The sequence below is a fragment of the Populus euphratica genome, unplaced genomic scaffold (genome assembly GCF_000495115.2).
Source record: "Populus euphratica unplaced genomic scaffold, PopEup_1.0 scaffold795.1, whole genome shotgun sequence".
Taxonomy (NCBI): Eukaryota; Viridiplantae; Streptophyta; class Magnoliopsida; order Malpighiales; family Salicaceae; genus Populus; species Populus euphratica.
The window spans coordinates 13,220-40,011 of NW_011500435.1; the positions used below are offsets into that span (position 1 = coordinate 13,220).

Sequence of the window (26,792 nt, forward strand, 5' to 3'; positions counted from 1 at the left end):
TACAATCCCTTTTCCTTAGTTGTTACCTTTAACAAAAGAATATAAATAATGTAATAATCCAATATGCAACTCACAATCATATGTTAAAGTGTGTGTGTGTAAATTAAGGTTTAAGAATACATGTTAAATAAGTATATGAGCAGAATTAAGTGATAACAATGCGAGAGTTTGTAAATCTGAATATTTCATGAAGTATTATAATAGACCTTATTAAGAATGATTACTAAGATGCGTCTCAAGAGTTACTCTGCCATCATAGTAACAACAATTTTGCACATGCTTCATGAAATAGAAAACACAGTTTTTTTTTTTTGCCCTCTCCCCCCAACCAAAACGAGACATTGTCCTCAATGTTCTAAGGTAGAAAGATAGAGTATAAAAGATATCACCTGAAATAACGAACACTGACAAAACCTGAAACACACTGAAACAAAAATAAGAAATAACAAAACATAATAACCTCAATATTTAAAGGTAGAAAGATAGAGTATAGAAGAGATCACCTGACATAACAAACATTGGCAAACCTAAAACACACTGAAACAAATATAAGTAACAACAAAACACAATAATAAAACCAAAAGACACAAAGATTCATAAATGAAGGCTCAAATCCAATCTAAGCTTTTTACGGCTTTCCTTAGTTGACCAATTTATGCGACTCATGGAAGGGTCAATTACAGAAATGAAATATTGTAGTTGGTCAACCAATTGTTCAGCAGTAGCAGCAGAGATTATGATTTGTCGTGCAAAAGATGTTAGAAATTCTTGTTCCACAGCATGATCAAGAAAAGACAACAACTTATCATAATAACCATTAACATTTAACAAACCTATGAGTTTATGGTGAATGTGCAGTTGGGCCTAAGAGGAAATATGAAAGATTTCTTCCAATGTGCCTAGACCACTTGGTAAAGCAATGAAGGCATCAACATGGTTAAACATTGCATTCATTCGAGCTGACATTGTGGAGACTTGAAGTTCCTCTCCAATTATTTTTTCAATGATGTCCCCTTGTGCTAAAGCTTCGAGGACGAACCCCAAAACTTGACTACTTCCTAAAAATACAGCTATTGACACACCTCCCATTAATCCAAGACTACCTCCCCCATACACTAAATGAATCTTTCTCTCAGCTAGCACCTGACCAAGATGATTTGCTGATTCTAAAAACTCCTTTTCTTTCCCAGGACTAGATCCACCGAAAACACAAATACTTTTTATTTGATGACTTGAGGAACTTGCCATTTCTACACACTTCTGTATTTGTTGAATGTATGGGTTGAGTAGAAATGAAAAGAAGGAAAAGAGGATTTTATAGATGAGAAATTAGAAAGGCAAGCATACCACCTATATATAGGTCAGCTAGAGTCTCACACACTCTCTCTTTCTCTCTCTTTATTTTTTTAATTATTTACTTTTGAAAAAGCATGTGTATGTACAAATAGTTGTGATTGTGGCTCACATCTTCCCTTGGTTTTACGTCCAAGAACGGCTTAAACGCCCTTTATGGGTCGGGGATAGGCTTCCCATCCAGTTTTCTTAAAAACTGGCAAACAGGGTCTTTTTTAGTCAGATTCCCAAGACTAAGTCGATCATGTTCTTTATGAAATAGTGGCTATAAATCATGAATTACATGATGCACATCTCCACTAGGATGCGTCTCAAGAGTCAATAGAAGATTATCTAAAGACTCCTTACTCAGGCCATTCTTAATGAATTGTATTTTATCTTCACGGTTTATAGATACCATTCCTAAAGAACGACATTGTGCATTACAAGTCTATCTAGCACATCGATGACAGACTTTCAGTCGTTTTGCATGACGTTTCTTTGCAAAAGTGTTTTTACCTGTTCCAAGCATGTGTGAAATGAAGGAGTTAGAGGACTCACCTGATAATCGGATCTTTACTGAATCAACCAGCGAATATCTTCAGGAATTCCATGATTCATTAACAATCTCAATCTTGCACATCTAGCATAGTAAATTTTTGTAATCGCATTTTGAGGCAGAGCGGGAAAATACTTTTTTAATTTTTCAAGATTAGTCTCCATTTTCAAATGAGAATTGGAAGAGAGATTCAAAGAATTGCACAAATATATATACAGATATCAATTATTGTGGGAAACTGAAAGAACCAACTTAAATCACGGAGTACCGTTGTCCGCCATTTGACTGGGTGAGAGAAACTAGCAAAAATCACACAAAAAAAAAAAATCAATCTTTACATATAGGATCACCCAATTCAATAGAGTCATGTTCAACTGAAAAATTATCAAAGTAAACTTTCAGACGATGTCCATTTACCTTGAAAACATTGTCATTTTTTGGATTCTCGATGTCGTAGGCCCTATATGGATACACATGTTTCACAATAAAAGGACTGCTCCATCTTGATCTTAATTTTCCAGGAAATAAATGCAGTCAAGAATTATAAAGCAAGACTTTTTGACCAATATTGAATGTTTTTCTCACTATTTTCTTGTCATGAAACTCTTTAATTCTTGCTTTATGAATTCTCGAATTTTCATATGCATCATTTCTTATTTCCTCAAGCTCATTTATTTGTAATTTTTGTAGTTGACTAGCATCATCCAGATTTGAATTGAAAGCTTTAATAGCCCAATAAGCTTTATGTTCAAGTTCCATAGGCAAGTGACAAGGTTTTCCATAGACTAGTCTATAAGGTGACATAGCTAATGATGTTTTATAAGCAGTTCGATAAGCCCAAAGTGCATCATTAAGTCTTAAAGACCAGTCTTTTCTATTAGGGTTCACTGTTTTCTCCAAAATATGTTTGATCTCCCTGTTAGCAAGCTCTACTTGTCCACTTGTTTGAGGGTGATAAGGGGTGGCAACTTTGTGTGTGATTCCATATTTCTTCATTAAAGACTCAAATGGCTTGTTGCAGAAATGTGTTCCACCATCACTTATTATGGCTCGAGGGACTCCAAATCGACTCAAAATATTTTCTTTCAAAAACTTTATCACTGTTTTGTGATCATTGTTTTGACTTGGAATTGCCTCTATCCATTTTGAAACATAATCTACTACGACTAATATGTATAAGAAACCAAATGATGGAGGGAATGGACCCATGAAATCTATACCCCGGCAGTCAAAGATCTCCATGACAATAATAGGATTTAAAGGCATCATGTGACGTTTTGAAATAGATCCCAACTTTTGAAAATTTTCACAAGACTTGCAGAATGCATGTGAGTCTTTTAACATGGTGGGCCAATAAAATCCACTTTGTAAGATTTTTGCAGTTGTCTTTCTTGACGAGAAATGGCCCCCACATGCCTCAGAATTACAAAATTTAATGACACTACTTACCTCATTGTCAGGAATGCATCTTCGAAATATTTGATCAGGACAATGTTTGAATAAATAAGGATCATCCCAATAAAAGTTCTTCACTTCATTCAAGAACTTTCTTTTATCTTGGGTACTCCAATGAGCTGGCAATTGTCCTAAAACAAGAAAATTTACAATATTAGCAAACCAAGGCATTGTAGAGATAGAAAGTAAAGATTCATCGACAAAGTAGTCATCGATTGGTGTGATGTTAGTTTTCGAATCTGTTGTCAATCTTGACAAGTGATCTACGACAACATTTTCGTTACCTTTCTTATCTTTGATTGTGATATCAAATTCTTGAAGTAATAAAATCCACCGCACCAATCTAGCCTTAGAATCTTTCTTAGAAATAAAATATTTCACTGCTGCATGATCACTAAAAACAACAACAGGTGAGCCAACAAGATAAGATCTGAATTTTTCACATGCAAATACTACTGCAAGTAATTCTTTTTCAGTGGTGGTATAATTCATTTGAGCACTATTTAAAGTTTTACTTACATAGTAAATTACACAAGGTTTCTTATCTTTTCTTTGTCCCAAAACAGCACCTACGGCATAATCACTAGCATCACACATTATTTCAAAAGGTAATGACCATTTGGGAGGTTGAATGATAAGAGCACAAGTAAGCAAGTTTTTAAGTTTAACAAAGGCTTCTTCACAATGTTCAGTCCATTCAAAAATAGTATCATTTGTTAGAATGTTACTTAAAGGCTTAGATATTATACTAAAATCTTTGATGAACCTTCTATAAAAACCAGCATGTCCTACGAATGATCTAACATCTTTAAGAGATTTTGGTGTTGACAAGTTTGCAATTAACTCGATTTTAAATTTGTCGACCTCAATTCCTTTTGATGAAACAATGTGACCAAGTACAATGCCGTTTGTTACTATAAAATGACATTTTTCCCAATTCAACACAAGATTCTTCTCTTCACACCTGGTCAAAACCTTTTCTAAGTTAGTCAAACAATCATCAAATGAATCGCCAAAAACAGAAAAATCATCTATGAAAATCTCAAGAAAATGTTCAACCATATCACTAAATATACTAAGCATGCATCTTTGAAATGTGGCTAGTGCATTACATAATCCAAAAGGCATCCTTCAATATGCAAAAGTACCAAATGGACATGTGAAAGTAGTCTTCTCTTGATCTTCCAATGCAATTTCAATTTGGTTGTAACCCGAATAGCCATCTAGGAAACAATAAAATTCACGACCTGCAACTCTTTCTAGGATTTGATCCATGAAAGGTAAAGGAAAATGATCTTTTCTAGTCATTAAATTAAGTTTCCTATAGTCAATGCACATGCGCCAACCAGTAACAGTTCTAGTGGGAATTAACTCATTGTTCTCATTTGTTATCACAGTGACTCTAGACTTCTTGGGTACAACTTGGGTAGGACTTACCCATTTGCTGTCAGAAATAAGATAAATGATTTCATTATCTAGAAGCTTAATGACTTCATTTTTCACTACTTCTTTCATATTAGGATTTAGCCTTCGTTGCATTTCTCTAGAGGGTTTAGCATTTTCCTCTAAATAAATTTTATGTGTACAAATCAAAGGACTAATTCCTTTTATATCAGTTATGGTTCATCCTAATGTATTTTTATGCATTTTCAGAGTTTGTAATAACTTACCTTCTTGATGTGCATTAAGTTTGGAAGAGATTATTACTGGAAAAGTTTTATTTTCTCCCAAAAACGAGTATTTGAGATTGGATGGCAACGGCTTCAAATCAGGTTTTGGTGGTTGAACACTTGAAGGTATGGACTTACTTGATCGTGGTGGCAATTCCTCAATTTGTGGCCTTCAATTACTTGTCTTTGATTCTTCCTGAAAATAAATTATTTGCAAATCATCAGATTTATCAATCTCAATTTCACTGGAAGCGGTTGGAAATTGATCATGAATTAATTTTTCAGTAAATTCCACTTCCTGTAAATCATTATCATCTCTAGGTTGCTTGCAAATGTTGAAAATATTCATCTCCAATGTCATGTTTTCAAATGATAGCTTCATCAGTCCATTCCTATAATTAATCAATGCATTAGAAGGTGCAAGAAATGGACGTCCTAAAATAACAGGAAATGAATTACATACTTCAACAGGTTGTGTGTCCAAGACAATAAAATCCACAGGATAAATGAATTTATCGACTTGTACTAACACATCTTCAATTATTCCTCTAGGCACTTTTATAGATTTATCAGCAAGTAAAAGAGTTATAGAAGTTGGTTTTAACTCACCTAGATTGAGACTCTGAAAAACTGAATATGAAAGTAAATTCACACTAGCACCGAGATCAAGTAAGGCTCTTTCAATTTTATGCTCTCCAATAAAGCAAGAAATTATAGGACAACCAGGGTCTTTATATTTCAAAGCATTATTGTTTTGAAGAATAGCACTTACTTGTTCAGCTAGAAAGGCTTTCTTTTTCACATTCAGTTTCCTCTTCACAATGCATAGATCTTTCAAAAATTTAGCATAGGAAGAAATTTGTTTAATAGCATCCAGCAAAGGTATATTGATTCTTACCTATTTGAAAGTTTCAAAAATTTCAGAGTTGTGATTGACTTTTCTTTGTTTGGTCATGGCTTGAGGAAATGGAAATGCTGGCGGAGAATCAGTCGTTTCTTTGCAATTTTAAGATTCAACCCCTTCCTTACCCTCAAAGATTGACTCATCATCTTTCTCAGAAGGTTCAAGAGAGGGTTTTTTAATAACCTTACCACTATGAAGAGTAGTGACTGATTTGACTTGATCCATGTGTTGGCTTCCGGAACTACTTGTATTTGCATTGTATTGCCTCTTGGGATTTTGTTGTGGTTGAGATGGAAACTTACCTTTCTCTTGGAAACTGAGAGCAGATGTTAATTTTGCAAGAGTATTGATTGTGCATCAAAAGTGTCATTAAGTCTCTTATTTTACATATGTATTTATTGTTTTTACTTGGTTGTTTTTATAATAATTGATGTGTTTTTTAGTAATGAAGTTTGTTTTAATGTTTTGATAGGTTTTTGGAGCTTAAATGAATTAATTCAGAAAATTCAACGTCGGAATTCAGAACAAAGAATTGAAGAGACATTTAGTTGAAGATTGAAGCAAATCTTGGTTCAAATAAGTGCTCCAAATTTGTCCCAAAAATCAATTCTATTCCAATTCTAGAAAAGAATATCATATGATTTATTTCAAGCCCAAACTTGCCTTATGTTGTGTGCAAACTTCAACCATTAAACACTCAAGGTTTCAATGTCAATCTTAGCCCAAATAATAAGTACATTTGTATACTTATTTGATTCTCAAATTCAGCCCAAAATCAGCCCCAAATCAGCCCTAAATCAACCCCAAATCAACCCAAACACAATCCATGATCTTACATGTCCACACAACAAATAACAATTGATTTATTTTGGGTAATCCATTAATCCAAGAAGGCAAGCACATGGATGGAAAGCTGGAGGGGATATTTTAACATTATTTTGGGTCAAAAAGAAGAAGGAGACACCTCATAAATGAGGAAGAAAAACATGCACCAAAGTAGTTGTAAAGCTGTCTTGATTTGATTTTTCAGAACACCTTTCGGTGTTTTACCCATAACTTTTGACTCAGGTGTCCAAATGAGCTGTTCTTTAATGATCTGGAAAGCTGACAGAATTGCCTATGAATATGTCTCTAATAGACTTCTCGAAAAAAAGCTTCTAAAAGGGTCGAATTGCTGTCCAAAGTTAGAGTCAGATTTGTGTCCGAATTTTTTCTGAAATTGTATTGTGTTCTTCTTTATAGATTTCGGTTCTTTAGTTTGTAAAACTTATTATTTCAGTTGGATTCAAGTTCTTTCATGTTTATTGAAGTGTTCTTATATATAATCATGGTTGGCTAAACTCTTTCTTGGATCCAAATCAAGGATAATGGTGATTGAGGTGAGTTCTTTAGGATATGAATGAATCTTAATGTTTATCTTCTTATTTTCTTCATGAATGATTTATTATTGTAAAGAAATTTTAGAAATCATTTAGGTAATGTTATAATCTTGAATTTTTATGCACAAACTTTAGTTTTGGTATAGAGATTGCTTCATTCAATGTCTTACTTAATATGAAAGTACTTGTTCATTCTTAAGCAATAATCAATCTTTATCTTTCTAATCTTCATTGTAATGTCTTCCGATCTAATATCACCATCGTTGATATTAGGTTGAGTTATCTTATATATGTTGAAGAAATCACCAATACATCACCATTAAAATTGATTTGGACCAAGACTTACTTTTTCTTGTCATTTAAAATCTATTTACATTTTTTTTTATCTTTAAAAACAAATCCATCAATTATTTTCAACCAAGTTATTGTTAATTTAATTTCTCTTGAGTTTTTTTTGTTACTTAGCTTAATTTCCAGATCTAGCTCTCTGTGGATATGACCTCGATCTTACCGAGTTAATTGCTACATCGTACACTCGTGCACTTGCGAGTTAAAACAAGCCGATCATAAAAAGCGGTCAAGCAAGTATCTTTAAAATTTGTCATGTTTTGAGCAAGTTGAGTATTGATTGTCTCTTGCTTTTCAATAAATGCATGCAATGTTTCCTCAAGATTTCTTCTAGGAGGTGGAGCATAAGGACGTGCATATCCATGAGAATTTTAGAAATTATGGTGTGCTTAAAACGGTGGTTGTGAAGTTTGTGCATTGTTGTTCTCACTCTTCCAACTAAAATTTGGGTGATTTCTCCAACCAGGGTTGTATGTTTATGAGTATGGGTTGTGGTTGGCCCTTTGGAAACTGTTTAAAGCATGGGCTTGTTCATGGATACATTCCTTAAAAGAAGGCAAGGTTAGACAATTATTGGTTGAGTGTTCATTTGTTTCACATATTTGACACACAATGTTTTCAACAGATTTTAATTAACCACTCTTTTTCAATTCTAGTGCCTCGACTTTTCTAGCTAAAGATGCAAACTTGGCTTGAAGGTCATGATCTTCCCTAAGGTTGTACATACCTCCATTGGATGTATGAGGTTGAGTTTTACTCGGTGCCTCATAAGTACCCGCGGTGTCCCAATTTTGAGTATTTTCAGCTAACAAGTTTAAGTACTCCATTGCTTCATCAAGGTCTTTATCTTAAAAAGTTCCATTGCACATCAATTCAACCATTTGCCTATCTCTAGGTGTTAACCCTTCATAAAAATGTGAAACCAATCTCCATGTTTGAAAACCATGATGAAGGCAAGTACTAAGCAAGTCTCGATACCTATCCCAACATTGGTAAAATGTTTCTCCTGGTTTTTGAGTGAAAGTGGTGATTTGTCTTTTGAAAGAGTTTATTCTATGAGATGGGAAAAACTTCTTTAAAAACTGTTGTTGCATTTCATCCCAAGCATGAATGGATCCTGGTCTCAAATTTTATAGCCATGTTTTAGCTTTATCTTTTAATGAAAAAGGAAAATGCTTTAATCTGATGGTGTTCATGCTACAATTTAAATTATTATATATGTTGCAGACCTCCTCGAATTCCCTTAAATGCAAGTATGGATTTTTCCAATTCTAAGCCATGAAAAGAAGGTAAAAGTTGAATAATACCTGGTTTAAAATTAAAATGAGATGCATCGAGAGGAAAAACTATGCATGATGGTGCACTTCTTCTTGTGGGATTCATGTGGTCTCTAAGTGTTCTAGCACGGTTATTCTCATTATTCTCATTATGAAGTGATTGATTATCTTCTTTGGCCATATTTTCTGAAAATGATGAGGATACCCTACAAAGTCTACCACTTGATGTACGTGACCACACTCTCATGCACGTGTAGGAATAAAATAAAAGGAAGAAGAAAATAAAAGAAGAAGAAACAAGAGAAAAGAAACAAATTTATATACAAGAAAAGTGAAAAGAAAAAATAAAATAAATATTATAATTTATACAAAACTTACCTCCCCAGCAACGGCGCCAAAAACTTGACACGACGAAAAGATTGATGTCTTCTCCCAAGCGTAGGAGTGTCGAAGTAATAAATAACCCGGCAAGACCGGGGTTGAACCACAGAGAGGTTAATTGTACAAATTATATACAACAATTATAAACAACAACAATAATAATAACAACAACAACAACAATAGTAATAGTAATAACAATAATACCAATAATAACAATAATTACAATAATAATAATAGTAGTAGTAGTAGTAGTAGTACTAATAATAATAGAAGAAAAAGAAAAAAGAAGAAGTTGATGAGAACTTTGAGATGGAAAGATTAACATAAGGATTAAACAATGATAATAACAAATGTCAAGGTTAGAGGTTCTACTAATGGTATGTCAAACAAGTATAGTATAAACTCTTATTATTCAATTGGAAACCACACACAAAGGAGGTTCCAATCTGATTATAGATTGTTAACATGATTACATTAGTAATCTTATTCAATTAATGCTAATACTTGTAAATCTCGTCAAGCATTCATGATTATAACTTATGTTAACAACAAATCAAGTTCCTTTCATAGCTCAGGTGTCGGTTATACCATACATTATGGGCTATGAAAGTGCCAAGCATTTGTTGTACCAAGTGTTATACAACATAAATCAAGATTAATCATTTAACAAGCAAAGTATTAAAGAGTGAACAAGATAACAAATATAAAACATGTTAGTATCAAACATTAAAGTCCATATTAAGTTTACATTATACTTATTCTTACACCATTAGTGTAACCTTTTCACCTTGACATAACTAACTTAGCTAGATTAACCTTTTCACCTTGACATAATAAACTTAGCTAGACATAATGAAAGAAAGAAAAATAGATAAACAAAATAAGAACATAAATAAGATAAAAGTTAACTAAGTAAAGGAAAAGAAATGAAAGCCATAAACTTGATATTAATGAAAGCAAAGCATAAACATTACAAAAAATACAAAAAGAGAAAGCAAGAGCATGATCTTGATCTGGACACCAAGATGCCTAAATGCATGGCAGATGCCTCCTTTTATAGGCCAAAATTGGGAACTATTGATTTGATGACTAATTGATGAGTGGGTGGCCAACTCTTGACTTGGTGACAATCTTTATCTTCTCTTGTCTGCCCAAAACATCATTGATAACGTCAAAAGTGGAGCCACTCAAAAACATAAAAGTTGTAGGCAATTGTCTCAACTTTCTTGTGTAAAAAATTCAGCTTATTTCAACTTCTAGAACTCCAGATATGGTCAAAATATTGAACAGTGCTCGGGCTAGAGGACAGATTCGGGCTTCTTTGTTGTTGCAACAATTTGGACTTGAAAATGGCCTTTTTAGATCTTAGGATCCTATGAAAGTTGTAGGCCTATGTCTTACCTTTCCATCCATATAAAGTAGACCTAAATCTGAGATCTATAGCTCCAGATATGACCCAATTACCGAATAGTGTTCCGGTTTGGATTGCACCGACATCTCTTTTCTAAGTTTGGTCATCTCTTTATCCTTTCAATTTCAATTCTTAAATTCATCAATCAATCCTTTCATTTATGTGATAGGCCTGCATTAAAAATAGACATTTACCACAAATTATAGGTATCTTATATTATTAGATACATTATTATAAAACATATTTTAGTTAAGGAGTTATTGATACTTCAAGTGCAAAATGATGATATAAAACCATGATAAAAATGCACTTTTAAGTACTAATCACACCCCCCAACCAGCTTATTACTAGTCCCTAGTAATCAAAGCGTAAACACTACAACTCAAAATATGTTTAAAATACTAAGTAGTGCTGCTGGTGAATGTGGTGGATAGGCCTTATGCTCTTGTGTGGATGAAATTTCATTTCTAACATCAGAAGTTGAGCTAGTCTTCTTCATGAAAGTTGTTTGAAATTGTATTTTCCTTCCACCCACCAAATTTCATGGCATTTGGCCTTCTAGAAATCAAGTTATAAGTAAAAATCTAAGCAGTGTTTGGGTTGGATTGCAGGACAAATTCTGACTCCTCTTTTGTGGCTAAACTTTGAATTTAAAAACGACAAATTTGGGTTTTTTCATGTCATTAAAGTTGTAGGCTTATTTCTTATCTTTCCAGCCATATAAATTAATCTGAAATCCAAGATCTATAACTTTAGATATGATCTAATGACTGAACAGTGTTCAAATTTGAATTGAATCGGTATCTTCTTCTTAAATTTAGCCTTTTCTTTATCGTTTCACTTCTACTAGTTAATCACAACAATCAATCCTTTGAATTGTGAGAATACTTGGATTTTAAATGAGCATTTACCATAAAATAAAGGTATCTTATATTATTAGATTTGTTATTATAAAATATGCTCTAGTTAAGGAGTTATTGATATTTCAAGTGCAAAATAATGATATAAAACCTTGATAAAAGCACACTTTTAAGTATTAATCATAGATGCTTGTCAAATAACATGTTTACTGAATTAACTAGCATGATAATTTCATATAGAGAGATCACTTATATATATGAAAAGGTTCATATGAATTTTATGTAAATGATCCTTAGATTTGATATTAATAAGTTATCTTACATACAAAGTGTTATATCTTGATCCTGCTACATGTTCTAATCAATGGTAACAAATAGGTAAATATTAGGTATAACATGAACTGTATGAAGGTATTTAAGTAACCAATAGAGGATTCATCACCCTTGATGAATTAGAAAAAATGTTTCATTTGTTTTTAAATAGTATTGATTGTAAATCATTGTATAAGGTGGAATGAGATTTGCAAATAGTTTCAAATCTTATTCAGATAATCAATGACTATAATATTAAAAACAAATATAATTTGAGATGGTAGATACACTTCATGTTTTAATGTCTAAATTAAAACATTGTTGATTAAGGGACAATAATTGCATCAAAAAATTAGTCACTGAAAAGTTGAGTCAAACCACTTATGACTTTTCTATTATTTGAGGAATCATGACAGGTTGCAAGACATTGTACTTGATCTTTAAATATAAATCAATTAATTATTGAATTGATAATAAATTAATTTGTTTAATTCTATTTTATTTAGGATTGTAATTTATATCTAGACCAACTTATTAGGAAACCTAATTGGTCATACATATAAAAATAATTGATGAAAAATTAAAATGAAATGATTAATCAAATATAACTTGATTGTAAATAATTTTTAGAAATTGAAGACTAGAGAGTAATTTATATAGAGAATTGCAATTCTACACCTAGAAAAATCATGTAGGGACTTAAATGAATAAATTTTTAAAATTAGCTTAAAATAATATATGTGATATTATTTAAGAGACAAATTGATATTTTTTCATTTATAGAGTTTTTAGGTTTTCTATAAATAGAATGCTATACCTTTTATTTTATGTGGATAGTGAAAAATGTGACTAGAGTACAATATTGATATATCTAAAATATAAAAGAAAAGAGTTAGCACTTTAAGGTATAGCAATATCTTTTTCATAATAGGGTTTGTGAGATTTTTTACTGATGATTCGTGTGAATTACAATTAAATATTAAATAATTAAACGACTTGTGATTTGTAACAACCCAGCCTTTGAAACAAATATTTAAAGCCAAAAAAAATCCAATCTTTAGCTAATTTTCATATAAAATCCTAAAATAACTCTGGATATATCTAACGAGATTATTGAAACTCTTAAAAAAATTTAAATTTATTACTTTTCACAAAACTAAATTTGATTCTCATCAAGGCTTTATCATCCATCTCTTCCCACCTTGCATTTGTCATTGTACCTAGTTTTTTATCCTTTAACAAGAAAAGAATCCCTGTAAATCCTACAGTAGAATTTTAATTCATGCCACATTTTAATAGTTGTAAAGAAACCTCTTGAGAAAACAATAAAGTTTGGAAAGTAAAGTGAATGAAAAAAAAACATAATGATATGAAAAAAAAATGAATTGCAAGGTATAGAGCTTGAATTGAAAATTTGTGTAATGAGACGGGCAAAAGAAATACAGTGAGGGATACTACTCTCTTTAAATACTAATACTAAGATTCAGCTCCTGTCTTACGAGACAGGCAAAATAATTAACCCAAGAGCTAGCTTTCAACTAGGAAATAAATATTTTGAATCGAACACTCATAAAGTCTTCCAAGTTAGTTAAGCTTTGAATAGCATTGGACATCATGGAACCATCATGGTCAGTTGCAGTAGCAGTACTAAATATCAATCATAATGCTTCTTGGTCATGCCACATGTTTTCTTTTAGATGAATCAATTATCATATTTTTTTTTTAATATTGAAATTATTAACAGATAGGCTGGGTTTTTTTTTAAAAAAAAATACGGGCTCTTGATCCCAACGGTCCCTCGCAATTCATCCCTCAAAGACAGAATATTAAAAAAAAAAAAAAACGAAAATTGAAAATTCCTGTCTTACGTCAGCCACCAGTAGAAATGCTCCACTTGACATTTGACAACACAGTAAATAAGGTAATGAAAGCGCCAAGCAATCATCACCTGCCCGCCAACCTGTCCATCGCATCCAACTTACAGTTTCTACAATTTACCCGCACGCGCGGCATCTCCTTTTAAAATCTTTCCACAGCCACGCACAGCACAGAGGCCGCTTTTCATTTCTTCTGCCTGCCTGCCTGCCTTTCCCTCAGTACTCGTGTTTCTCGTCTCAAGCTTATTATTCTTCAAAGCAAGCCGTACACAAACACGCTACATTTACACACACAAACACCAGGGGATAAATAATACTGGTACTCGTACTATTTTATTTAATTTGCTTAGGCTTTCTTTCTACTTCACATGACTACTTGCAATTCTATTAATGTGTCTTGCAGCTTTTGACATTCCCTTAGCAGACACTAAAGCTCCCAAACCCCCTTAAACTATACTTCACTGTCCGTAGGATCTCTAGCTACCCCAGCTAGCTTGCTTCCACCCTCTTCCTGTCAAATCCTCCTCTGGGCCTTTATTCACTGGAAGTCTTTTCTTTTAAGTACCTCTGTTTGCCCTCTACATTTCTTGTGCTCAAAACATGTACAAGAAGGAGAGATCTTCAAGGGAAACCACATTCCCTCAGAGAAGAAGGACCCCATCTTTCTCTTCGACTCTTCTTGATTCTATTTACCGTTCGATTGACGATTCCAACGGCGAAGAACATGTGTTGGGGCGATACTCCAGAGAAACAACCATGATCAAGAAACAGGGTTGCAACTCTGTTTCAACAACCAGGCGTGATGCACCATTTCTTGAAGAGGAGAAACAAGCACCTCCTACTCTTCGGCGAGCTGTCATGATTGAAAGCTGGATGGAGAAGCGAAGCTCTCGTGGCTCTAAACATTATAACTCGACCTCAAGCTCTTCAGACTCTAGCTCTGCAGGAGGAGGAGGTGGAGGAGGAGGAGGAGGAGGAGGAGGAGGAGATGTGTTCTCGTCCTCCGAAAATGAGTCCAGTGTCAAAGAAAATTCAAGTTTTGCCCAACAAAGAACCAAACCACTTTCAGATACGCCCCAACAGAAGCCGAGGTGTGAAGGCGGAGGCTTTAGTAAGACAAAGTTAAGAGCATTAAAAATCTATGGTGAATTAAAGAAGGTAAAACAGCCAATTTCACCGGGTGGTCGCATTGCAAGCTTCCTAAATTCTATTTTCAATTCAGCAAGTGCTGCAAAGAAAGTGAAAATGTGCTCTATTGGGGCCATGGAAGATGTAAGTTTCGAGCGTAAATCAAAGTCTGCTTGCTCATCGGTTACTTCCTTTTCAAGGTCTTGTTTAAGCAAAACACCCCCTCCAAGAGGGAAACCAAGCAATGGCGCAAAAAGGTCAGTTCGATTCTATCCAGTCAGTGTCATTGTTGGCGAGGATTCTAGACCTTGTGGGCATAAATGTATTTATGAAGATGATCCAGGATTGATGCCAATGCCTCAGAAAGCTGTCAAGAGTACTTCTGTCAGGGAATTAGAGGTTGCTAGGGGAGCAGCAGCAGGTTATTGGAGAAGGAGTTGTCATCAAAAGAAGAGTGTCAGTGAATTTGATTTCAGGGGTTTTCACAGGTACGTTGAAGGTGATGGTGATAGCAATAGTGATGATGATGAGAGCTGTTCAAGCTCTGATCTTTTTGAGCTCGATCATCTTATTGGGATTGGAAGGTACAGAGAGGAGCTCCCAGTGTATGAAACCACTAATTTCAAAACTAATCAGTCCATTGCTAATGGCTTCATTCTGTAATATTCATGTTGTTATCAAAACGCAAATCTAAATCATCAATGTAATTAATGTTTTGGGGACTTATCTAATCAATAATTTATTTATTTTCTTTCTAGTCATATTCATTTTCTTTTTAGTCAAAGGTTATTTGAATTTTCTTCTTCTTCTTTCCAAGGCTTTTAGCCCTCCATCTAATCAAAAAAAGGAGAAAAGGTGGTTTGTTTTCAATGGAAGTAATGTTTGAAAGGAGCAGTAATCAAGGAGAAGGGATTGTTGTATGAATTGAATTGCAGAGAAGGAATATATTAATGAACATTCAACACTCCATTCACACGGTGAACCGTTAAAGCAAAACACAAAGGTGAATTAACAAAGTGAGAAAAGGAAAGAAAAGCAGATGGAAATTTTTCTTCTCCCCATGAGAAGTGATGTTCTTGCTTTTTCACTGCCTCAGCACATGGCCTCAACCTTACAAGTAAAATAAAAGCCATAGAAAATGATTGCAGCTTATCAGGGTTTTCCATTTTTCTTTTTTCTTGTTTCCGTCGTCATAGAAATTTTTTATTGCACTACACAGGACAATTGCTCTCTACAAGTATCTCACTCTACTTCTAATCCTTTATCACTAGAGCACTCAAGCTAATCATGTTTTTTTTTTTTTTCTTGTCATTCAAATTGGAATTCCCCTTTATTTTATTTTTTTACCTTGTTCGATTATTTTTTCATTCTTTTTTTAGTTTTTTGGCTATCATTTATTATGTTGATTTTCTTGTTGCTTTATATTTCCAAAAACAAATGACAAAATGGTTCTCATTTATTGTCAAGGTAAGTATTAGCCTAATTCTTGACAATTTGATACACAATTCTAAGTGATGTTGTTGTCATAAACACCAAACTATACAGTTAAATAATTATATATGCACTTCAGACAAGTAGAGACACACCCAGGGAATCTCTCGAGTCTAAACATGGCATGAGTAGCTTGCAAAAATCCAAAGAAGTTTTTTCACCAAAGAAGAAAGGTTAGTAATCTACTTGACTATATATATTCCATGGATGATATTGATATGGAACACCATTGGCCACTACCATTGACCTTTAAATCATTGTTACTTTAAAATCCATTTTGAAAGAGGAGAAGGAGAAAACACAATTTAGAAGGAAATAACAAAGAAAGAGGAATGGTAAAGGCAATATGACTCTTCCCTTACCATTTATTGAGAGGTTGTAATATTGTACTAGGATTTATCAAATACTTAAAAGATAAGCTATCCTTAAAGATTACAAGTAAGTGCATATATACATACATACATACATACATATTTATATATATATATATAAAGATTCTTTTTAAAGCAGAAGTCATTGTCAATTTAATGATATGATCATTTTGATAGAGAATTGATATAATCCATGATATAAAAGTAAATTTGATTTGATGATTTCAAATTATAATCATTGTATTCTTATAATTCAATATAAAAAAGGATAGAAAAGGCTATCTAATTTTAGATATGGCAAAAAAACTTTTAGACTGTGATGATATCCTAAAAAATTCAAACAACTTGAAAACAATGTTTATGTGTTAGATAAATTGTTAATGTTTTTAATTTTGATAATTTTATTCTCACTTATCAAGATGGTTAGGGGTTGATGTACGATATAGATCCATAAAAAAAAAAAAATTGATTGCTCACATCATTATAGAAATAGACAAGCAATCTTATAATGGATTTTTTTTTTCTCTTTAAATCCTTGAAGAAAAAGTTGATTGCTTACATCATTGTGGAAATAGATAAGCAATATCATAATGGATCGTTTCTCTCTCTCTTCAACTTCTTGAAGAAAAAGTCATTGTTCACTTCATTGCATAAATAAATAAGAAATTTTATAATAAAGTTGTTGAGTTGATCAAAATTTATTTTGGGAATAATAAATGTTCATGTATCTAGGACCTAACACAAAGTTTGACTTTCAAGATATATTGGTGACACCTTGTTAAACATAGTTTATCAATGTGTGAAGATGATAAAAAAAAAATTAAATCATAATGGCATGCTTATCTTACTCACACACTCATGTATTTTTTTTTATCAAATAAAGTGATATGCTTTCATAAATGAAGATTGACCATTGAAGTATGTATCTCTTTTCAAAGTTGTCAATTGTGAGTGTTTTTAGGCTCAAAATTAACTTTATTAAGATTTATTTCTTTGGATGATGTGGCTAATTTTTTTAAAAAAATTATTAGTGGTTCAAGGAAGGTTTTTTAGGTTTCAAAGAAGATCTTTAAACAACCAAATGATGTTTTTTAATATGAAGAAGCTAGTTAAACTTATCAATAAAAATAAAAGAAACATGATTTGATATGACAGAGCCTTTGTCAGAAATTGTATTATTATATCTTTTTTCACCACAAGCTTCAGTCATATCAGTTCTTTTTATTTGTCATCTTGACTTAAAATCCTTGTTTTACCCATTTCCAAGGCATTCATCTCTTTTCTCTCGTGATATCCCTAATAATCTCCTCAACAATTATTCAAAACCTTCTTTTCAATTTTACATTCTACATCGTTCAAGAGAAATGGTAAGAAGATTATATTTATATCCAATAAAAGAACATGTTATTGGATCTTGTGTGAGGTTGAAAAGCGCAAAACTTGAAATTTCTTAAAAACATTATTGATGAATGTTGTGTTAATTTATTCAGGGTCAGCATAAGATGAAAGCATAAAAGAAATTTGCACCACCTTTTTCAAGCTCCTCGAATGAATAAGAGTAGGAGATTTATCTCTTGAGAAAACCCATGTTCAGCTTTCTAAAATTCAAAAGACTAATGAGAAAGACACAGGCACGGCCAATTCATTAAAACTGAACCAGATTTTGCCAAGATGGAGTGTTTTACCTAACCAGAAACATAAAAAACATACAAAACCAACTTCTGAATGAAGAATATGTTGGAAGAATCAGCTGCAAGGAATCAAGTTCTAAATGGACTATCATGTCATTGCAGCTGATGTACCTATTGATCTTTCTACATATTTTATAAATATGATTCAAAAAGCTCTCTCTAACAAGGAATCAAGTTTTTTCTTTTAGGGTTTGATCACTAGAGTAGTTATTCTGGCTAAGGTTCCCTTGAGAGATGTTGAACTCATAATAAAAATGTTTGGAAAAATTTCAGCTATAATTATTGTACAATCTAAAATTATAGTTAGCAAGAAAAGATCTTCTAAAGATGATTCCACCTCATATTAACCAGACTCATCCTCAACCAGCCTATTACTTCCACTTATCATAGAGCAATAATAGTTTTTAACTAACAAGTTTAATAGTTTTACAAGAAGGTGGGATCAAAAATTTGAAGAAGTTGACAAGTTGCTCTTTAATATCCAATGAGATATGGTACATGTTAATGACAGGCTTGTTCAATTATGGTTGCATGTTGAGCAAATTCATCATATAGTTGTGGGAGATTGACACGACGAAAAGATTGTTGTCTTCTCCCAAGTGCAGGAGTGTCAAAGTAATAAATAACCCGGCAAGACCGGGGTCGAACCATAGGGAGGTTAATTGTACAAATTATAAACAACAATTATAAACAATAATTATAAACAACAACAATAGTAACAATAACAACAACAATAATAATAGAAGCAATAATAATACTAATAATAGTAGTAGTAGTAGTAGTAATAATAATAATAATAATAATAATAATAATAATAATAATAATAATAACATATAATTTATACAAGAACTTACCTCCCCGGCAACGGCGCCAAAAACTTGACATGACTAAAAGATTGATGTCTTCTCCCAAGTGCAGGAGTGTCGAAGTAATAAATAACCCGGCAAGACCAGGGTCGAACCACAGGGAGGTTAATTGTACAAATTATAAACAACAATAGTACGACAACAATAATAATAACAACAACAACAATTATAATAGTAATAACAATAATAACAACAATGACAATAACAACAACAATAACAACAACAACAACAACAATAATAACAACAACAACAACAATAATAATAATAATAATAATAATAAAGAAAGAGATGAAGAAGAAGAAGATGATGAGAACTTGGAGATGGAAAATTAATGTAAGGATTAAACAATAATAATAACAAACGTCAAGGTTAGAGGTTCCACTAATGGTATGTCAAACAAGTATAGTATAAACTCTTATTATTCAATTGGAAACCACACACAAAGGAGGTTCCAATTAGATTATAGATTGTTAACATGATTACATTAGTCATCTTATTCGATTAATGCTAGTACTTGTAAATCTCGTCAAGCATTCATGATTATAACTTATGTTAACAACAAATCAAGTTCCTTTCATAGCTCAGGTGTCGGTTATACCATACATTATGGGCTATGAAAGTGCCAAGCATTTGTTGTACCAAGTGTTATACAACATAAATCAAGATTAATCATTTAACAAGCAAAGTATTAAAGAGTAAACAAGATAACAAATATAAAACATGTTAGTATCAAACATTAAAGTCCATATTAAGTTTACACTATACTTATTCTTACACCATTAGTGTAACCTTTTCACCTTGACATAACTAACTTAGCTAGACATAATGAAAGAAAGCAAAATAATAAACTTAGCTAAACATAATAAAAGAAAGAAAAATAAATAAACAAAATAAAAACATAAATAAGATAAAAAGTTAACTAAGAAAATGAAAGGAAATGAAAAACATAAACTTGATATTAATGAAAGCAAAGCATAAGCAATACAAAAAATACAAAGAGAGAAAGGAAGAGCATGATCTTGATCTGGAAACCAAGATGCCTAAATGCATGGCAAATGCCTCCTTTTATAGGCCAAAATTGGGAACTATTGATTTGATGACTAATTGATGAGTGGGTGGCCAACTCTTGACTTGGTGACAATCCTTATCTTCTCTTGTCTGCCCAAAACGTCATTGATAACGTCAAAACTGGAGCCAAGTGGGTGGCCAACTTGCAAACATGAAAGTTGTATCCAATCGTCTCAGATGTCTTGTGTAAAAAATTCAGCTCATTTGGACTTCTAGAACTCCGGATATGGCCAAAATACCAAACAGTGCTCGGGCTGGAGGACAGCTTCGGGCTTCTTTGTTGTTGCAATAATTTGGACTTGAAAATGGCCTTTTTAGATTTTAGTTAACTTCCTTGGGTTGGGATTATTATTTTTGTCTTTTTTTTTTTCTTTTTTTTTTCTTTTTTTTTAAATATATATACATACAATTTAAAACATCATGCATCTTTAACCCATGTAACGAGCTTTCAGCTAATGACTCCTAGACCAGTTGGTTTTAGGGCATTAGGTGTTAAGACACCCCTACGAGCTTAGTAAATCGGGTCGCAGATACTGATATGTAGATAGTGCAATGTTTGATTTCCTTAAGCTTTTCTCCTCAACCCATGTAACAAGCGTTAGGCCAATAGCTCCCAAGTCAGTTGACTTTAGGGTATTAGGTGTTAAAACACCCCTTCGGGCTTAATTGCTTAGGTTAGGGAGGCTACGAAACCAAACTTATCTACATTTTTATTATCATCATTTTTTCTTTTTTCTTTTTTCTTTTCATGTTTTTTTTCTTAATTATATACAATCCCTTTCCCTTAGTTGTTACCTTTAACAAAATAACATAAATAATGTAATAATCCAATATGCAACCCACAATCATATGTTAAAGTGTGTGTGTGTAAATTAAGGTTTAAGAATACATGTTAAATAAGTATGTGAGCATAATTAAGTGATAACAATGCGAGAGTTTATAAATCTGAATATTTCAGGAAGTATTATAATAGAACTTGTTAAGAATGGTTACTAAGATTCGTCTCAAGAGTCACTTTAACAAAAGAACTCCTTTACTTTGCCATCCTAGTAACAACAATTATGCACATGCTTTATGAAATGAAAAACATTTTTTTTTATCAACTACTACCCTCTCCCCCCAACCAAAACGAGACATTGTCCTCAATGTTTTAAGGTAGAAAAATAGAGTATAGAAGATATCACCTGAAATAACAAACACCGACAAACCTGAAACACACTAAAACAAAAATAAGAAATAACAAAACACAATAATAAAACCAAAAGACACAAAAAATCACAAATGAAGGCTCAAATCCAATCTAAGCTTTTTACGGCTTTCCTTAGATGACCAATTTATGCGACTCATGGAAGGATCAATCACAGGAATGAAAGATTGTAGTTGGTCAATCAATTGTTCAGCAGTAGTAGCAGAGATTATGATTTGTCGTGCAGAAGATGTTAGAAATTCTTGTTCCACAGCATGATCAAGAAAAGACAACAACTTATCATAATAACCATTAACATTTAACAAACCTATGGGTTTATGGTGAATGTGCAATTGAGCCCAAGAGGAAATATGAAAGATCTCTTCCAATGTGCCTAGACCACCTGGTAAAGCAATGAAGGCATCAGCATGGTTAAACATTGCATTCATTCGAGCTGACATTGTGGAGACCTGAAGTTCCTCTCCAATTGTTTTTCCAATGATGTCCCCTTGTGCCAAAGCTTCAGGGACGACCCTCAAAACTTGACTACCTCCTAAAAATGCAGCTATTGACACACCTCCCATTAACCCAAGACTGCCTCCCCCATACACTAAATGAATCTTTCTCTCAACTAGCACCTGACCAAGATGATTTTCTGATTCAAAAAACTCCTTTTCTTTCCCAGGACTAGATCCACCGAAAACACAAATATTTCTTATTTGATGACCTGAGGAACTTGTCATTTCTACACACTTCTGTATTTGTTGAATGTATGGGTTGAGTAGAAATGAAAGGAAGGAAGAGAGGGTTTTATAGATGAGAAATGAGAAAGGCAACCATAACACCTATATGTAGGCCAGCTGGAGTCTCACACTCTCTCTCTCTTTTTATTTATTTATTTTTTGAAAAAGCATGTGTATGTACAGGTAGTTATGATTGTGGCTCACATCTTCCCTTGGTTTTACGTCCAAGAACAGCTTAAACGCCCTTTATGGGTCGGGGATAGGCTTCCCATCCAGTTTTCTTAAAAACTGGCAAACAGGGTCTTTTTTAGTCAGATTCCCAAGACTAAGTCGATCATGTTCTTTATGAAATAGTGGTCATAAATCATGAATTACATGATGCACATCTCCACTAGGATGCATCTCAAGAGTCAATAGAAGATTATCTAAAGACTCCTTACTCAGGCCATCCTTAATGAATTGTATTTTATCTTCACGGTTTATAGATACCATTCCTAAAGAACGACATTGTGTATTACAAGTCCATCTAGCACATTGATGACAGACTTCTAGTCGTTTTGCACGACGCTTCTTTGCAAAAGTGCTTTTACCTGTTCCAGGCATGTGTGAAATAAAGAAATTAGAGGACTCACCTGATAATCGGACCTTTACTTCAATTAACCAGTGAATATCTTCAGGAATTCCATGATTCATTAACAATCTCAATCTTGCACATCTAGCACGGTAAATTTTTGTAATCGCATTCTGAGGCAGAGCAGGAAAATACTCTTTCAATTTTTCAAGATTAGTGTCCATTTTCAAATGAGAATTAGAAGAGAGATTCAAAGAATTGCACAGATATATACACAAATATCAATAATTGTGGGAAACTGAAAGAACCGACTTAAGTCACGAAGTACCGTTATCCGCCATTTGACCGGGATGAGAGAAACTAGCAAAAATCACTCAAAAAGAAACACAAAAACAATGTAAGAAAAACAAAATAATCAACCTTTATCTACAAGATCATTCACACCAGTTGATTCATTTTCACTAGGAAAATTATTAAAGTATACTTTCAAACGATGTCCATTTTCCTTAAAAACATTGTCATTCATTGAATTCTCAATATCACAGGCCCCATAAGGATTGTTCCATCTTGATCTTAGCTCTCTAGGTAATGAATAGAGTTGAGAATTATAAAACAAAATTTTTTGACCAGTATCAATCTTTTGACAATTTTCACAAGCTTTGGAGAATGCATGCGTGTCCTCGAACATGGTGGGCCAATAAAATCCATTTTGAAAGATTTTTGTAGCTATCTTTTTTGACGAGAAATAACTTCCACATGCTTCAGAATGACAAAGTTTAATGACACTACTTACCTCATTGTCGGGAATGAATCTTTGAAATATTTGATTAGGACAATATTTGAATAAGTTAGGGTCATCATAATAAAAGCTCTTCACTTCGTTCAAAAACTTTTCTTTGTCTTGGGTACTCCAATCAGCTGGCAAATCTCCTAAAGCAAGAAAATTGATATTTTTATCATACCAAGGCATTGGACTAAGAGAAAGTAAGGATTCATTAGGAAAGTAATCATCGATTGGTGTGATGTCAGATGTCAAATCTGTTGTCACTATTGACAAAAGATTCGCATCAACATTTTCGGTGCGTTTTTCATCCGTGATTTCTTCCTCAGAATAAATCATTTACAAATCTTCAGATTCATCTGACTCATTTTTACTTAAAGTAGATTCAAGTTGATCATAAACTAATTCGTCAATATGATCTACTTCTTGTAAATCATTATCATCTCCAGGTTGCTTGCAAATGTTGAAAATAATCATCTCCAATGTCATGTTTCCAAATGATAGCTTCATCAGTCCATTCCTACAATTAATCAATGCGTTAGAGGTTGCAAGAAACGGACGTCCTAAAATAACAGGAAATGAATTACATGCTTCAACAGGTTCTGTATCCAAGACAATAAAATCCACAGGATAAATGAATTTATCGACTTGTACTAACACGTCTTCAATTATTCCTCTAGGCACTTTTATAGATCTATCAGCAAGTAAAAGAGTTATAGAAGTTGGTTTTAACTCACCTAGATTGAGACTTTGAAAAACTGAATATGGAAGTAAATTCACTCTAGCACCAAGATCAAGTAAGGCTCTTTCAATTTTATGCTCTCCAATAAAGCAAGAAATTGTAGGACAACCAGGGTCTTTATATTTCAAAGCATTATTGTTCTAAAGAATAGCACTTACTTGTTCGGCTAGAAAGGCTTTCTTTTTCACATTCAGTTTCCTCTTCACAGTGCATAGATCTTTCAAAAATTTCGCATAGGAAGGAACCTGTTTAATAGCATCCAACAATGGTATATTGATCCTTACCTGTTTGAAAATTTCATAAATTTCAGAATTGTGATTGACTTTCCTTTGTTTGGTCATGGCTTGAGGAAATGGAAGTGCTGGCGGTGAATCAGTCGTTTCTTTGCAATTTTCAGATTCAACCCCTTCCTTACCCTCAGAGATTGACTCATCATCTTTCTCATAAGGTTCAAGAGAGGGTTTTTCAATAACCTTACCACTGCGCAGAGTAGTGACTGATTTGACTTGATCCATGTGTTGGCTTCCGGAACTACTTGCATTTGCATTGTATTGCCCTTTGGGATTTTGTTGTGTTTGAGATGGAAACTTACCTTTCTCTTGGAAACTGAGAGCAGATGTTAATTTAGCAAGAGTATCTTTAAAATCTGTCATGTTTTGAGCAAGTTGAGTATTGATTGTCTCTTGCTTTTCAATGAATGCATGCAATGTTTCCTCAAGATTTCTTCTAGGAGGTGGAGCATAAGGAGGTGCATATCCATGAGAATTTTGGAAATTATGGTGTGCTTGAAACGGTGGTTGTGAAGTTTGTGCATTGTCACTCTTCCAACTGAAATTTGGGTGATTCCTCCAACCAGGGTTGTATGTTTGGGAGTATGGGTTGTGGTTGGCCCTTTGAAAACTGTTTAAAGCATGGGCTTGTTCATGGAGACATTCTTTAAAAGAAGGCAAGGTTGGACAATCGTTGGTTGAGTGTTCATTTGTTTCACAGATTTGACACACAATGTTTTCAACAGATTTTAATTGACCACTCTTTTTCAATTCTAGTGCCTCGACTTTTCTAGCTAAAGATGCAAACTTGGCTTGAAGGTCATGATCTTCCCTAAGGTTGTACATACCTCCACTAGATGTATGAGGTTGAGTTTTACTCGGTGCCTCACAAGTACCCGCGGTGTCCCAATTTTGAGCATTTTCAGCTAACAAGTCTAAGTACTCCATTGCTTCATCAGGGTCTTTATCTTCAAAAGTTCCATTGCACATCAATTCAACCATTTGCCTATCTTTAGGTGTTAACCCTTCATAGAAATGTGAAACCAATCTCCATGTTTCAAAACCATGATGAGGGCAAGTACTAAGCAAGTCTCGATACCTATCCCAACATTGGTAAAATGTTTCTCCTGGTTTTTGAGTGAAAGTGGTGATTTGTCTCTTGAAAGAGTTTGTTCTATGAGATGGAAAAAACTTCTTTAAAAACTGTTGTTGCATTTCATCCCAAGCACGAATGGATCCTGGTCTTAAATTTTGTAGCCATGTTTTAGCTTTATCTTTTAATGAAAAAGGAAAAAGCTTTAATCTAATGGTGTTCATGCTACAATTTAAATTATTATATGTGTTGCAGACCTCCTCAAATTCCCTTAAATGCAAGTATGGATTTTCCAATTCCAAACCATGAAAAGAAGGTAAAAGTTGAATAATACCTGGTTTAAAATTAAAATGAGATGCATCAGGAGGAAAAACTATGCATGATGGTGCACTTGTTCTTGTGGGATTCATGTGGTCTCTAAGTGTTCTAGCACGGTTATTCTCATTATTCTCATTATGAAGTGATTGATTATCTTCTTCGGCCATATTTTCTGAAAATGATGAGGATACCCTACAAAGTCTACCACTTGATGTACGTGACCACACTCTCATGCACGTGTAGGAATAAAATAAAAAGAAGAACAAGAAAGCAAAAGAAGGAGGAAGAAAACAAAATAAAAAGAAACAAAAGAAAAGAAACAAAGTTATATACAAGAAAAGTGAAAAGAGAAAATAAAATAAATACTATAATTTATACAAGAACTTACCTCCCCGGCAACGGCGCCAAAAACTTGACACGACTAAAAGATTGATGTCTTCTCCCAAGTGCAGGAGTGTCGAAGTAATAAATAACCCGGCAAGACCGGGGTCGAACCACAGGGAGGTTAATTGTACAAATTATAAACAACAATTATAAAACAACAATAACAACAACAACAATAGTAATAATAATAATAATAATAATAATAATAATAATAGTAGTAGTAGTAGTAGTAGTAGTAGTATAGATAAACAAAATAAGAACATAAAAGTTAACTAAGTAAAGGAAAGGAAATGAAAGGCATAAACTTAATATTAATGAAAACAAA

The 26,792-nt window shown here is 33.2% G+C and overlaps 1 protein-coding gene across 1 annotated transcript; it reads left to right on the forward strand.

Annotated features, from left to right (window-relative positions):
* The first annotated feature begins 13,980 nt into the window (after positions 1–13,980).
* On the forward strand, positions 13,981–15,648 carry LOC105114659 (uncharacterized). Its single transcript, XM_011011280.1, has one exon. It carries the CDS (start codon positions 14,366–14,368, stop codon positions 15,554–15,556), a length of 1,191 nt encoding a protein of 396 aa, XP_011009582.1. The 5' UTR covers positions 13,981–14,365; the 3' UTR covers positions 15,557–15,648.
* Positions 15,649–26,792: the final 11,144 nt, after the last annotated feature.